This window comes from Nomascus leucogenys, chromosome 24 (genome assembly GCF_006542625.1).
Source record: "Nomascus leucogenys isolate Asia chromosome 24, Asia_NLE_v1, whole genome shotgun sequence".
Taxonomy (NCBI): domain Eukaryota; kingdom Metazoa; phylum Chordata; class Mammalia; order Primates; family Hylobatidae; genus Nomascus; species Nomascus leucogenys.
In genome coordinates this window covers 11,847,408-11,861,939 of record NC_044404.1, presented here as the reverse complement: position 1 = coordinate 11,861,939, position 14,532 = coordinate 11,847,408, and the positions used below count along the sequence as shown (strand labels likewise).

Here is a 14,532-nt window from a genome sequence, read left to right as displayed (position 1 = left end):
ACCGCACTCAAGCCTGGGCAACAGAACAAGATCCAAAAAAAAAGGAGGGGTGAGGGGCAGAGCCAGGATTTGTTTCCAGGCTGTTGTTACCTAGGTCCAACTCCTGGCTCCTGGAGCAGCCTGTCCTCCCTGCCTGGAACTCTGAGCAGGCTGGAGTCACGGAGCCGATTCCCAGAATCCCAGAGTCAGAGAGGCTGGGGGCAGGGGCAGGTCACTGGACAAACAGATCAAAGGTGAGACCAGCCTAGGGCTGCGTACCAGGCCAGGCCAGCTGGACGGGCACACCATGAGGTAGGTGGGCGCCCACAGCCTCCCTGCAGGGTGTGGGGTGGGAGCACAGGCCTGGGCCCTCACCGCCCCTGCCCTGCCCGCAGGCTGCTGACCCTCCTGGGCCTGCTGTGTGGCTCGGTGGCCACCCCCTTGGTCCCGAAGTGGCCTGAACCTGTGTTCGGGCGCCTGGCATCCCCCGGCTTTCCAGGGGAGTATGCCAATGACCAGGAGCGGCGCTGGACCCTGACCGCACCCCCCGGCTACCGCGTGCGCCTCTACTTCACCCACTTCGACCTGGAGCTCTCCCACTTCTGCGAGTACGACTTCGTCAAGGTGCCGTCAGGACGGGAGGGCTGGGGTCTCTCAGGGTCGGGAGGGTCCCCAAGGAGTAGCCAAGGTTCAGGGACACCTGGGAGCAGGGGCCAGGCTTGGCCAGGAAGGAGATCAGGCCTGAGTCTTGCCTTCCCTCCCTGTGACACCTGACCCCACAGCTGAGCTCGGGCGCCAAGGTGCTGGCCACGCTGTGCGGGCAGGAGAGCACAGACACGGAGCGGGCCCCTGGCAACGACACCTTCTACTCGCTGAGCTCCAGCCTGGACATTACCTTCCGCTCTGACTACTCCAACGAGAAGCCGTTCACGGGGTTCGAGGCCTTCTACGCAGCCGAGGGTGAGCCAAGAGGGGGCCTGCGACATCTCAGTCTGCGCAGCTGGCTGTGGGGGTAACTCTGTCTTAGGCCAGGCAGCCCTGCCTTCAGTTTCCCCACCTCCCACAGGGCAGGGGAGGGGCCTCTGGCCTGACATCATCCACAAGGCAAAGACCAAAACAGCCATGACCTCCATTCACATGGGCTGAGCGCCAACTCTGAGCCAGGGATCTGAGGACAGCATCACCTCAAGTGACGCAGGGACTGGCCAGGCGTGGCGGCTCACACCTGTAATTTCAGCACTTTGGGAGGCCAAGGCTGGCTGATCACTTGAGGTCAGGAGTTCAAGACCAGCCAGGGCAACATGGTGAAACTCCATCGCCACTAAAACTACAAAAATTAGCTGGGCGTGGTGGTGCGCACCTGGAATCTCAGCTACTAGGGAGGCTGAGGCAGGAGAATTGCTTGAACCCGCAAGGCGGAGGCTGCAGTGAACTGAGATCGCACCACTGTACTCCAGCCTGGGCGACAGAGCTAGACTCCGTCTCAAAAAACAAAAAACGAAAACGATGCAGGGGCTGAGGGCCCCATTTACAGCTGACAAAGTGGGGCCCTGCCAGCGGGAGCGCTGCCAGGATGTTTGATTTCAGATCCCAGTCCCTGCAGGTACCAACTGTGTGACCTCTGGCAAGTGGCTCAATTTCTCTGCTCCTTAGGAAGCTGCTGCAAGGGTTCAGCGCTGTAGCCCCGCCCCCTGGGTTTGATTGACTCCCCTCATTAGCTGGGTGGCCTCGGCCGGACACTGAAACTCCCGCTGGTTTAACAGAGGTGATGTTTGCATCTTTCTCCCAGTGCTGCTGGGAGCTTGCAGCGACCCTAGGCCTGTAAGGTGATTGGCCCGGCACCAGTCCCCCACCCTAGACAGGATGAGGCCTCCTCTGAGGTCTACTCTGAGGTCATGGATCTCCTGGGAGGAGTCCAGGCTGGAGCCCGCCTCTTTCCCTCCTGACGGCCTGCCTGGCCCTGCCTCTCCCCCAGACATTGACGAGTGCCAGGTGGCCCCGGGAGAGGCGCCCACCTGTGACCACCACTGCCACAACCACCTGGGCGGTTTCTACTGCTCCTGCCGCGCAGGCTACGTCCTGCACCGTAACAAGCGCACCTGCTCAGGTGAGGGAGGCTGCCTGGGCCCCAACGCACCCTCTCCTGGGATACACGGGGCCCCTCAGGGCCATTGCTGCTCTGCCCAGGGGTGCGGAGGGCCTGGGCCCTGGACACTGGGTGCTTATAGGCCCTGCTGCCTCCAGCTCCCCTTCTCAGCCCTGCTTCCCCTCTCAGCAGCCAGGCTCATTCCCAGTGCCACCCTGCCCTAGCGACTGAGACTAATTCTAACACCCCACTGTGTACCTGGCTCCACCTGGGCTCTGGGAACACCTCATGTAGCCACGGCAGAGTCGGGGGGATCTAGCCCTGGTTCCTTGGGACCCCATCCCTGCACCGTGGGACCAGCCGGTGCTCCGGGCTGTGGGCAGCCCCACCTGCTGGCGCTGACTCTGCCTCCCCCGACTCGGTTTCTCCCTCTCGGTGTCTCTCCCTGCCTCTCTGATCTCTCTTCCAGAGCAGAGCCTCTAGCCTCCCCTGGAGCTCCGGCCTGCCCGGCAGGTCAGAACCCAGAGCCAGCCTGCCCGCCTCAGCTCCGGGTCAGGCTGAGATGGCTGTGCCCCAACTCCCATTCACCCACCATGACCCAATAATAAACCTGGCTGCACCCCACCTGCTGCCGCGTGTCTCTGGGGTGGGAGGGTTGGGAGGCGGCGGGCTGCGCTCCTCTCTGCCTACCCTCCTCATAGCCTCACGAACCTCCTCTATGGGGCCACAGGCTCCTTGGCCTCACCCCCCGTTTTGAAGATGGGCACTGAGGCCCGGAGAGGGGCAGGGCCTTGTTCGAGTCCAGGTCCCCAGAGGCTGAGCCCAGAGTAATCTTGAACCACCCCCATTCAGGGTCTGGCCTGGAGGAGCCTGACCCACAGAGGAGACACCCTGGGAGATATTCATTGAGGGATAATCTGGTCCCCCGCAAATCCAGGGGTGATTCCCACTGCCCCATAGGGCACGGCCACGTGGAAGAAGGCAGGCAATGTTGGGGCTCCTCACTTCCTAGAGGCCTCACAACTCAAATGCCCCCCACTGCAGCTGGGGGTGGGGTGGTGGTATGGGATGGGGACCAAGCCTTCCTTGAGGGATGGAGCCCAGACCGACTTCCCGCCCGTGGCAGCAGCATCAGCTGTTCCAGTGAGGAAGGAGAGCACCAAACTCAGTCACGATCACTGTTGCCTTGAACTTCCAGGAGCTGCCCCCAGGGCAGGGGCCAGACCTGGGGAAAGGGGGTGATGAGAGACCCTTCTTCCGGACGGTTCCTCCAGGAACCCAGGGGGCTGGCTGGTCTTGGCTGGGTTCGGGTAGGAGACCCCTGATGAATAAACTTGGGAATCGCTGGGGTGGCTGTAGGGGAATTTAGGGGAGAGCCGAAGGGGCCCTTAGGCTCAAGGAGATGCTCCTCTCTTTTCCCGAATTCCCAGGGACCAAGGAACATGTCCCTTCTTCCTCCTTCCTGTGTGTCCATCCCCTGCCCCCAACCCCGGCAGAGCCCGGTGGAACTCAATGCTCTAGCCCCCACCCTGGGGTTGCGACTCTGGCCCAGGACACCACCACACTCCCTGGGGGTGTGAGTGAGGGCCCGTGCACTCCATTCTGAGTGCTGCCTGTTTCAGCTAAAGCCTCAAAGCAAGAGAAACCCCCTCTCTAAGTGGCCCCCTCAACCATCGGGTGGGTCATTTGGTTTCTGGGTGGGCCTCAGGGGCTGGCCACCTGCAGGGCCCACCCCAACCCAGGGATGCAGATGTCCCAGCCACATCCCTGTCCCAGTTTCCTGCTCCCCAAGGCACCCACCCTGCTGTTGGTGCGAGGGCTCATAGAGGGCAGGCCAAGTCACTCCCCTGCCTTCCCTTCTTCCAGCCCTGTGCTCTGGCCAGGTCTTCACCCAGCGGTCTGGGGAGCTCAGCAGCCCTGAATACCCACAGCCATATCCCAAACTCTCCAGCTGCACTTACAGTATCAGCCTGGAGGAGGGATTCAGTGTCATTCTGGACTTTGTGGAGTCCTTCGATGTGGAGACGCACCCTGAAACCCTGTGTGCCTACGACTTTCTCAAGGTCTGGCTCCTGGGGCCCTCATCTTGCCCCAGATCCTCCCCCTCAGCCCAGCTGCACCCCCTACTTCCTGCAGCACGGCCCCCACCACGTTCCCTTCACCCTCGGCAATCCCCACCTCTTCAGGTGCTCTATGGGGGTCCAAGGCTGGGGCCTTCTGAGTACAAGTGTGGGAGGCAGAGTGGGGAGGGGCACCCCGATCCGTGGCCTGGGTTGGCCTCATTGGCTGTCCCTGAAGTGCTGAGGAGGTGGATTGCTTCCCTCCGGCCCAAGCCAGACCCGGGCAGCCACTCCCCAGCTTTCATGAGCTTTTTTCTCAGATTCAAACAGACAGAGAAGAACATGGCCCATTCTGTGGGAAGACATTGCCCCGCAGGATTGAAACAAAAAGCAACACAGTGACTATCACCTTTGTCACAGATGAGTCAGGAGACAACACAGGCTGGAAGATCCACTACACGAGCACAGGTGAGCAAGTGGGTCTCAGATCCTGGCTGGAAGCGCAGAGCTGCCCTCTCTCCTGGAGTGTCAAGGAGCTGTAGAGTGTGGGGCTCCTTCTGGGCCAGGACTAGGAAGGGACACCAGGTTTAGTGGTGTCTGAGGTCTGAGGCAGCAGTCCTCTAAGGGGAAGCACCTGCTGTCCCTCCCTCCAGCCAGCCACCCATCCATCGTTCCACCACTCATTCTTCCAACCACCCATTCACCCATCCACTCATCCTTTTACCCACCCATCCTTCTGTCCACTCATCCTTCTGTCCACTCATCCTTCCAACCATCCATCAATCCACCCACCCATCCATCCTTTTGTCCACACAACCATCCACCCATTCTTCTACCTACCCATCCTATCCATCTATCCTTCTATTCAGCCATCCTTCTACGCACCCATCCTTCGTCCATCCATCCATCCATCCATTCATCCATCCATCCATCCCTCCATCCATCCATCCATCTGCTCATTCTTCCAGACATCTATCTGTCTATCCATCATCCTTCTACCTACCCATCCTTCCATTTATCCATCCATCCATCCTTCTATCCATCTACTCACCCATCCATCCTTCCACACACTCATCCTTTTTTTTTTTTTTTTTTTTTTTTTTTTTTGAGACGGCTTCTTGCTCTGTCGCCCAGGCTGGAGTGCAGTGGCGCAATCTCGGCTCACTGCAAGCTCCGCCTCCTGGGTTCACGCCATTCTCCTGCCTCAGCCTCTCCAAGTAGCTGGGACTACAGGCGCCTGCCACCACGCCCAGCTAATTTTTTGTATTTTTAGTAGAGACAGGGTTTCACCGTGGTCTCGATCTCCTGACCTCGTGATCCGCCCGCCTCGGCCTCCCAAAGTGCTGGGATTACAAGCGTGAGCCACCGCGCCCGGCCCACACACTCATCCTTCTATCCACCCATCCTATTCATCTACCCATCTACCCTTCCTTCTACCAACACATCCTTCCATCCATCCATCCATCCATCCTTCCTGCTATCCATCCACCTACCCACCCATCCTTCCACCCACCCATCCTTATATTCATCTACCCATCCACCCATCCTTCTGCCTACACATTCTTCTATCCATCCATCCATCCATCCATCCATCCATCTTTCCAGCTATCTATCTACTCACCTGTCCTTCTACTTACCCATCCTATCCATGCACCCATTCTTCTACCTACCTACCTACCCATTCATCCATCCATCCATCCACCCACCCATTCTCCCAGTCATCCATCTGCCCACTCATTCTTCTACCTACCCATCTTTCTATCCATCCATCCATCCTTTATCCACCCACCCACCCATTCTTCTATCCACCCATTCTTCTATTAATCTACCCATCCACCCATCCTTCTATCTACACATCCATCCATCCATCCATCCATCCTTCCAGCTGTCAATCTATCCACCCACCCATTATTCTACCTACCAATCCTATCCATCCATCCATCTACCCATCCATCCATCCTTTCAGCCATCCATCTTTCCATTCACCCATCATTCTACCTACCAATGCTATCCATCCACCCACCCACCCATCCATTCATCCATCTACCCATTCTTCCAGCCATTCACCCACCCATCCTATCCATCCATCCTTTTTTTTTTTTTTTAAGACAAAGTCTCACTCTGTTGCCAGGCTGGAGTGCAGTGGCACAATCTCAGCTCATTGCAACCTCTGCCTCCTGGATACAAGCAATTCTCCTGCCTCAGCCTCTAGAGTAGCTGAGATTAGATTACAAGCGTGCGTCACCATGCCCGGCTATATTTTTGTATTTTTAGTAGAGGCAGAGTTTCACCATGTTGGCCAGAATGGTCTTGATCTCTTGACCTCGTGATCCATCCGCCTTGGCCTCCTAAAGTGCTGGGATTGCAGGCGTGAGCCACTGCGCCCAGCCCCATCCATCCATCCTTCTATACATCTACCCACCCACCTACCCATCCTTCCATCCACCCATCCTTCTAGCCATCCACTCCTCTATTCATCCAACCATCCACCCATCCTTCTACCTACACATCCTTCTATGTATCCATCCATCCTTCCAGCTGTCCATCTATCCACCCATCCTTCTAGCCATCCACTCCTCTATTCATCCAACCATCCACCCATCCTTCTACCTACACATCCTTCTATGTATCCATCCATCCTTCCAGCTGTCCATCTATCCACCCATCCATTCTTCTGCCTACCAATCCTATCCATCCATCCATCCACCCACCCATCCATTTACCCATCCACCCATTCTTCCAGCCATTCACCCACCCACCCATCCTATCCATCCATCCATCCATCCATCCATCCGTCCATCCTTCTATCCATCTACCTACCCACCAACCCATCCTTCCATCCACCCATCATTCTATCTATCCATTCTTCTATTCATCCAACCATCCACCCATCCTTCTACCCACACATCCTTCTATCTATCCATCCATCCATCCTTCCATCTATCCATCTATCCACCCACCCATCCTTCTACCTACCAGTCCTATTCATCCATCCATCCATGCATCCATTCATCCATCCCCCTATCCATCCATCCACCCATATATCCTTCCATGCATCCATCCACCCATCCATCCATCCATCCATCCATCCATCCATTCATCCTTCCAGCCATCCATCTATCCATCCACCCATCCTTCTACCTACAGATCCCACCCATCCATCCATTCATCCATTCATCCTTCCAGCCATCCTTCCAGTCATTCATCTGTCCATCCACCCATTATTCTACCTTATCTTTCTATCCAGCCAGCCATCTATCCATCCACCCATCCTTCTGCCTACCAGTCCTTCTGTCCACCAATCTATCCATCCATCCATCCATCCATCCATCCATCCATCCATCCACCCACCATCCTTCCATCCACCCATCATTCCATCCTATGCATGTCTACAGGGATATGTAACATGGAAACCACAGTTCCCACAGCCTCTGCTCAGTCCAGTGAGGGAACAGTCACAGAAACATAACCAGAGCCCTGTGGCAAGCACAGCCTAGAGCCAAGCACTGGGCAATGTGAGAGTCCGAAGGAGGACCTCACCAGACATGGGCTAGGAGCTAGGAAGCTATCCTGGAATAGGAAACGCTGAGATTGAATTTAAAGGATAAGTGGGTGTTTGACAGAGTTCTAGGTGGCAGAAGAGTATGTGCAAAAGCCCAGAGGCTTCACTCTTCAGGGTGTGGAGCTGTGGAAGGTGAGGTGTGGGTATGAGTTGGGGCAGGGGAAAAAGGAGTTCTGACCATGGAGGGTTGCACCAGAGGCACAGCTTGAGAAGTATGCAGCCAGGATCGACACACTCTACCTCTCAGGCCCACCCCCACTCACCCCAAGGCTCTGCCCTCTGAGGCCCTGCCAGAACTTCCACCACCTCTTCCTCATGACAGACACTCAAGTGCTAGAAGCCCTGGGCCTCCACAGGTCCACCAAGGCTGTCCCTGGAGATTGATTCCTCAAGGGGAGACTTTGGGACCTGCATGGGACTGAGAGATTCCCCAGGCCACAGGCTGGGTCAGGGGCACCCAGGTGCACCCAGCTGCCCCAGCAGCTTGGCAGGGATCACTGGACCCTAGCAGGTGCTGGAGGGAGGAGAGGACTCAGAAACTGACCAGTGGGTTTTTAGGGGCAACTGGGGAGCACTGAAACCTTGGGGTGAGTGGAGGCCAGAGTGGAATGCAGCTCATGAGGGGAAGCCTGAGGCTCCCCAAGTCAGCCGGGATCTTTAGTTTCAAGTCTGTCAGCCTGTTTTTCTCCCCATGTCATGGCAGCCGTCCTATGGGGCTGCTGTGAGGATTAATTACAGCTCCACCAAGCACTAGCCTAGGTGCTTTGTATTTGATCTTCACAACAGCCCTGGGGCAACTATTATCATCATCCACCCCCCATCTTGCAGATGAGGAAACTGAGACTCAGAGGGGTCACACATAACCACTGGGAAATGGAGAGCTATGATTTAAACCCAGCTCCAGTCCCATGCAAGTCCCAAAGCCTCCCCTGAGCTCTTTTCCTCGGAGTTACACTCTCTCTTGGTTTCAAGCCGTGGCTCTGAAGTTCCTGGCATGGAGCAGATGTTCTATTTATGGGGACTGCACCATCTTCCCACATACCCAGCTTTCTCACCTACCTTTTGCTCAGTCTTAGGGAAAACAAGAAACCTTAATTTGCAAAAGCACCTGAGAGTTTAATCTTGCCTTTGGTTTTAAAGAACCCTACCCCACGTATGGCGAGCTCTCTTTACATGTTAAGTATTCTTTATAAACTAAGAACTTCAGATGGCTCGATTCAGTCTTGGCTGCTGTAGACCACATCAAAACCAATAAGCCTGGTTTCCTCTGCGCAGCGCAGCCTTGCCCTTATCCGATGGCGCCACCTAATGGCCACGTTTCACCTGTGCAAGCCAAATACATCCTGAAAGACAGCTTCTCCATCTTTTGCGAGACTGGCTATGAGCTTCTGCAAGTGAGTTAAAACAAGACTAAAATACACCACGATCAATCACGATTGCTTTGAAATGTAAGCACATTTCTATCTGCAGATATGTGAAAGGAAAGTAAGAAAATCGTGTGTCAGCATGATTTCTTTTGTCTATCTTTAAATGATAAAAAACCAAGAAATAAGTATGCAGAGGACAAAAAGGATGGCTATGGAAAATTTGATTCTGGGAATCCTGCCGTTTTCTTTCTTTCTTTATACATAACTTTACATTACATAAGCAAGACCTTTGTTTTAAAGCTACTTTGGAAAGCTGGTGATTAAAATGCGCAACTTGGCCAGGAGCGGTGGCTCACACCTGTATTCCCAGCAATCTGGGAGGCAGAGGCAGGCAGATCACTTGAGGCCAGGAGTTCGAGACCAGCCTGGCCAACGTGGTGAAACCCCGTCTCCACTAAAAATACAAAAATTATTAGGTGGCGGGCGCCTGTAATCCCAGCTACTCAGGTGGCCGAGGCAAGAGAATTGCTTGAGCCTGGGAGGTGCAGGTTTCAGTGAGCCGAGATCGCACCGCTGCACTCCAGCCTGGGCAACAGAGTGAGACTCTGTCTCAAAAAAATATATAAAATAAAATAAAATAAAATAAAACGGGCAACTTTTCTGTTGGTCACACATGACAGCAGCTCTTCGTAAAGTGGCTGGAATGACAGAAAGATGAGTTTGCTATCCTGTTCCATGTGCCCTGCCTTGCATCAAATTAAAGTTCTCCCCCTGGTCAAATGACCTTTCCATGAAACAACTCCTGAGCCCACAAAAAAGTAGACAGCCCCGGGAAAGAGTATATTCTGCAAAGTTATAAGTAGTGATCACTGTTAAGGGAGGAGTATAATTTTAAAAAATGCTTAGCATGTTGCTTTAGAGGCACAGGTAAGAAATTAACACATCCTCTTTATGTTCTTCAAAATTGTCACTGAATCCCAGTGGTAAAAAGTAATAACATTGGAACGATAGCTAGCTATGCAATCCACAGTCCTGTGGAGGGTCAAAAAAAAAAAAAAAAAAAAAAAAAAGAGACACTTTTCCCACCTCGCAAACTTCTTGTGCAGGCTCTTTTCCACAGCTCCTCGGACCACAAACCTCTTTAGTTTCTGACTTAATACAAGAAGTCCTGAAATCCTTTGAAGCACAGGGTTTCTGCCAAAGCCATCTTCTTTTATTTTAATGTTTGATTTTAGAAAAACATTATCTTAGCAAGTCGAAAAATGTTTCCCTGTGAATGACGCTGGCAGTGAAAGCTGATGGACAGCACACAGACAAAGCTCACAAAATAATTCTTGGCCGGGCGCGGTGGCTCACGCTTGTAATCCCAGCACTTTGGGAGGCCGAGGCGGGCGGATCACGAGGTCAGGAGATCGAGACCACGGTGAAACCCCGTCTCTACTAAAAATACAAAAAATTAGCCGGGCGTGGTGGCGGGCGCCTGTAGTCCCAGCTACTCAGAGAGGCTGAGGCGGGAGAATGGCGTGAACCCGGGAGGCGGAGCTTGCAATGAGCCGAGATCGCGCCACTGCACTCCAGCCTGGTGACAGAGCGAGACTCTGTCTCAAAAAAAAAAAAAAAAAAAAGAATTCTTAGTGGCCCTCCTCCAGCTAATGGCCACAGGCTAGACAGATACACAGACACACTTGCAAGTCTGATCACACCTGCTTTCTCAAACTTGTCACCACAGTCCTCTGGCTTTTTTTTTTTTTGGACAGGGTCTCACTTTGTCACCCAGGCTGGAGTGCAGTGGCACGATCATGGCTCACCACAGCCTTGACCTCTCAGGCTCAATCCTCTCACCTCAGCCTCCCAAGTAGCTGGGACTACAGGCAAGCGCCAACATGCCTGGCTAATTTTTGTCTTTTTTGTAGAGGTGGGGGTCTCACTGTGTTGCCTAGGCTGGTCTTGAACTTCTGAGCTCAAGCAATCCTCCCACCTCAGCTTCCCAATGTGCTGGGATTACAGGCGTGAACCACTGTGCCTGGCCCTCTGTCACTTTATATAAAGAAATGGTGGAACATCAGATGCAGAAATGTTGAGATCTGATGACGATGATGATGATGATGATTTGAGACAGGGTCTCACTCTGTCACCCAGGCTGGAGTGCAGTGTTGCAATATCGGCTCACTGCAACCCCTGCCTCACAGGTTCAAGCAATTCTCCTGCCTCAACCTCCTGAGGAGCTGGGATTACAGGTGCACACCACCCCGCCAGGCTAATTTTTTGTATTTTTTAGTAGAGACAGGGTTTCACCATGCTGGCCAGGCTGGTCTCGAACTCCTCGCCTCAAGTGATCCACCCGCCTTGGTCTCTAGGAGTGCTGGGATTACAGGCATGAGCCACCGCACCCCGCTAAGATCTGATATGTTTTTGTATTAGAGTGAAAGGCAAGAAAAAATCATAAATTGCTGCAAAGGTTCCATCTGATTCATAAAATGCCAATACCTATCGAATGATGACATATGTAACCTAGGTGGCATATATGTGCACCGAGGCGGTGGGGCAGTGCGTCCATGTGCCAGGCATCCCCCCAACCCCAGCACACGCAGATACTAGTCACGTGCGTTGCCACCCCCTTCGGGAGCACCTCGTAAAACACTAGAATAGGAACTACTGTGAGAGCACAGCTTTGGGGAGTGATTTTATGATATAAACAAGGAAATTAATATATTCTGAATTCTTCTTTAGGGTCACTTGCCCCTGAAATCCTTTACTGCAGTTTGTCAGAAAGATGGATCTTGGGACCAGCCAATGCCCACGTGCAGCAGTACGGTCGTGTGGTGACTACAGGCCCCATAACCGCCCGGAACTCCCTCTGCTGCTACTGTTGCTGCTTCTATTGCTTCTCTGGTTTTCTGTTTACTTTCTTTTTTCTTTTTCTTTTTTTTTTTTTTTTTTTTTGAGACAAGGTCTTGCCCAGACTGGAGTGCAGTGGTGTGATCTCGGCTCACTGCAACTTCTGTCTTCCAGGCTTAAGCAATCCTCCTGGGCCGGGCGCGGTGGCTCACACCTGTAATCCCAGCACTTTGGGAGGCCAAGGCTGGCGGATCACGAGGTCAGGAGATCGAGACCACGGTGAAACCCCGTCTCTACTAAAAATACAAAAAATTAGCCGGGCGTGGTGGTGGGCGGCTGTAGTCCCAGCTACTCGGGAGGCTGAGGCAGGAGAATAGCGTGAACCCGGGAGGTGGGGCTTGCAGTGAGCCGAGATTGTGCCACTGCACTCTAGCCTGGGCCACAGCGCGAGATTCCGTCTCAAAAAAAAAAAAAAAAAAAAAAAAAGCAATCCTCCTGCCTCAGCCTCCTGAGCAGCTGGGACTACAGGCAACTGACACCAAGCCTGGCTAATTTTTGTATTATTTGTAGAGGCAGAGTTTTGCCATGTTGCCCAGGCTGGTCTCGAACTCCTGACCTCAAGTGATCTGCCAGTCTCAGCCTCCCAAAGTGCTAAGATTACAGGTGTAAGCCACTGTGCCCGGATCCTTGTTTTTTAATGATCTGTTTATCAGTGCTTGAATTTCATATTTGCTTCTTTTTACCCATCTCTCAGTGCATTCTTAGAGGTTAAAACAGAACCAACCTACTAGAGAAGGTATGTGCTTTAGAAAAGTATGTTCTTTGACAAGGTTTTTTGTTTTGTTTTGTTTTGTTTTTTTCTGAGACAGGGTCTCATTCTGTTGCCCAGGCTGGAGTACAGTGGTGCAATCTCAGATCACTGCAACCTCCGTCTCCTGGGTTCAAGCGATTCTCCCCCGTCAGCCTCCCCCAGGAGCTGGAAGGCACTACCGGCACATGCCACTACACTCGGCTAATTTTTGTATTTTTAGTAGAGATGCGGTTTCACCATGTTGGCCAGGCTGATCTCGAACTCCTGACCTCAGGTGATCTGCCCACCTGGGCCTCCCAAAGTGTGAGTGTGTGTGTGTGTGTGTGTTTGAGTCAGAGTCTCACTCTGTCACCCAGGCTGGAGTGCGGTGACAATCTCGGCTCACTGCAACCTCTGCCTCCCGGGTTCAAAAGATTCTCGTGCCTCCGCCTCCTGAGTAGCTAGGATTACAGGCACATGCCACCACACCCGGCTAATTTTTGTATTTTTTTTGGTAGAGACAAGGTTTCACCATGTTGGCCAGGTTAGTCTCAAACTCCTGACCTCAAGTGATCTGCCTACCTCAGGCTTCCAAAGTGTGTTGACAATATTTTTTTCTTTTTTTTTGGAGATGGAATCTCACTCTGTTGCCCAGGCTGGAGTGCAGTGGTGCAATCTCGGCTCACTGCAACCTCTGCCTCCTGGGTTCAAGCAATTCTCCTGCCTCAGCTTCCTGAGTAGCTGAGACTACAGGCACACACTGCCACACCTGGCTAATTTTTTGTATTTTAGTAGAGATGGTGTTTCACCGTGCTGCCCAAGCTGGTCTTGAACTCCTGAGCTCAGGCAATCCACCTGCCCCGGCCTCCCAAAGCGCTAGTAGTACAGGCATGAGCCACAGCGCCCAGCCTGACAATATTTTTTCTTTTTTTTTTTTTTTGAGACGGAGTTTTGCTCTTGTTGCCCAGGCTGGAGTACAATGGCGTGATCCTGGCTCACCGCAACCTCCATCTCCCAGGTTCAAGCGATTCTCCTGCCTCAGCCTCCCTAGTAGCTGGGATTACAGGCATGTGCTACCACGCCCAGCTAATTTTGTATTTTTAGTAGAGACGGGGTTTCTCCATGTTGGTCAGGCTGGTCTCGAACTCCCACCCTCAGGGGATCCGCCCACCTTGGCCTCCCAAAGTGCTGGGATTACAGGCATGAGCCACCGCTCCCGGCCGACAATATTTTTCTAAGTATAAAAGTAACAATATTCATGGTAGAAGATGGAAAATACAGAAAATTATGAACATCTTAATACCCGTAATACCACCATATGCAAGTATAATCATTACTTTTAAATATTTATTTGTTTATTTTTTGAGATGGAGTCTTGTTCTGTCGCCCAGGCTGGAGTGGAGTGGCGCCATCTCGGCTCACTGCAACTTCCTTCTCCCGGGTTCAAGCAGTTATCCTGCCTCAGCCTCCCAAATAGCTGGGATTACAGGCACTTCCCACCAAGCCCAGCTAATTTTTCTATTTTTAGTACAGATGAGGTTTCACCATGTTGGCCAGGCTGGTCTTGAACTCCTGACTTCAAGTGATCCACCCGCCTTGGCCTCCCAAAGTGTTGGGATTACAGGCGTGAGCCACTGCGACCAGCCACTTTATTATTATTATTATTTTTGACAGGGTCTCATTCTGTCGCCCAGGCTGGAGTGCAGTGGCACAATCTCTGCTCACTGAAACCTCTGTCTCCTGGGTTCAAGCAATTCTCCTGCTTCAGCTTCCCCAGTAGTTGGGATTACAGGCGCCCGCCACCACACCCAGTAATTTTTTTTAGTTTTAGTAGAGGCAGAGTTTCACCA

The 14,532-nt window shown here is 53.0% G+C and overlaps 1 protein-coding gene across 2 annotated transcripts in view; it reads left to right on the top strand.

Annotated features, from left to right (window-relative positions):
- The first annotated feature begins 262 nt into the window (after positions 1 to 262).
- Positions 263 to 14,532, top strand: part of MASP2 (mannan binding lectin serine peptidase 2) — a 21,731-nt gene continuing 7,461 nt past the window's right edge. The window contains exons 1-8 of one of the 2 annotated variants that reach the window (XM_030805215.1): positions 263 to 291; positions 375 to 603; positions 762 to 939; positions 1,955 to 2,086; positions 3,932 to 4,128; positions 4,446 to 4,593; positions 8,963 to 9,081; positions 11,785 to 11,863. In XM_030805215.1, the coding sequence (XP_030661075.1) occupies positions 287 to 291; positions 375 to 603; positions 762 to 939; positions 1,955 to 2,086; positions 3,932 to 4,128; positions 4,446 to 4,593; positions 8,963 to 9,081; positions 11,785 to 11,863 (1,087 nt within the window). In that variant the 5' untranslated portion in view covers positions 263 to 286. Of the gene's footprint in view, positions 292 to 374; positions 604 to 761; positions 940 to 1,954; positions 2,087 to 2,534; positions 2,690 to 3,931; positions 4,129 to 4,445; positions 4,594 to 8,962; positions 9,082 to 11,784; positions 11,864 to 14,532 lie in introns of those variants that run through there. The other variant, XM_030805216.1, reaches the window with a different exon arrangement.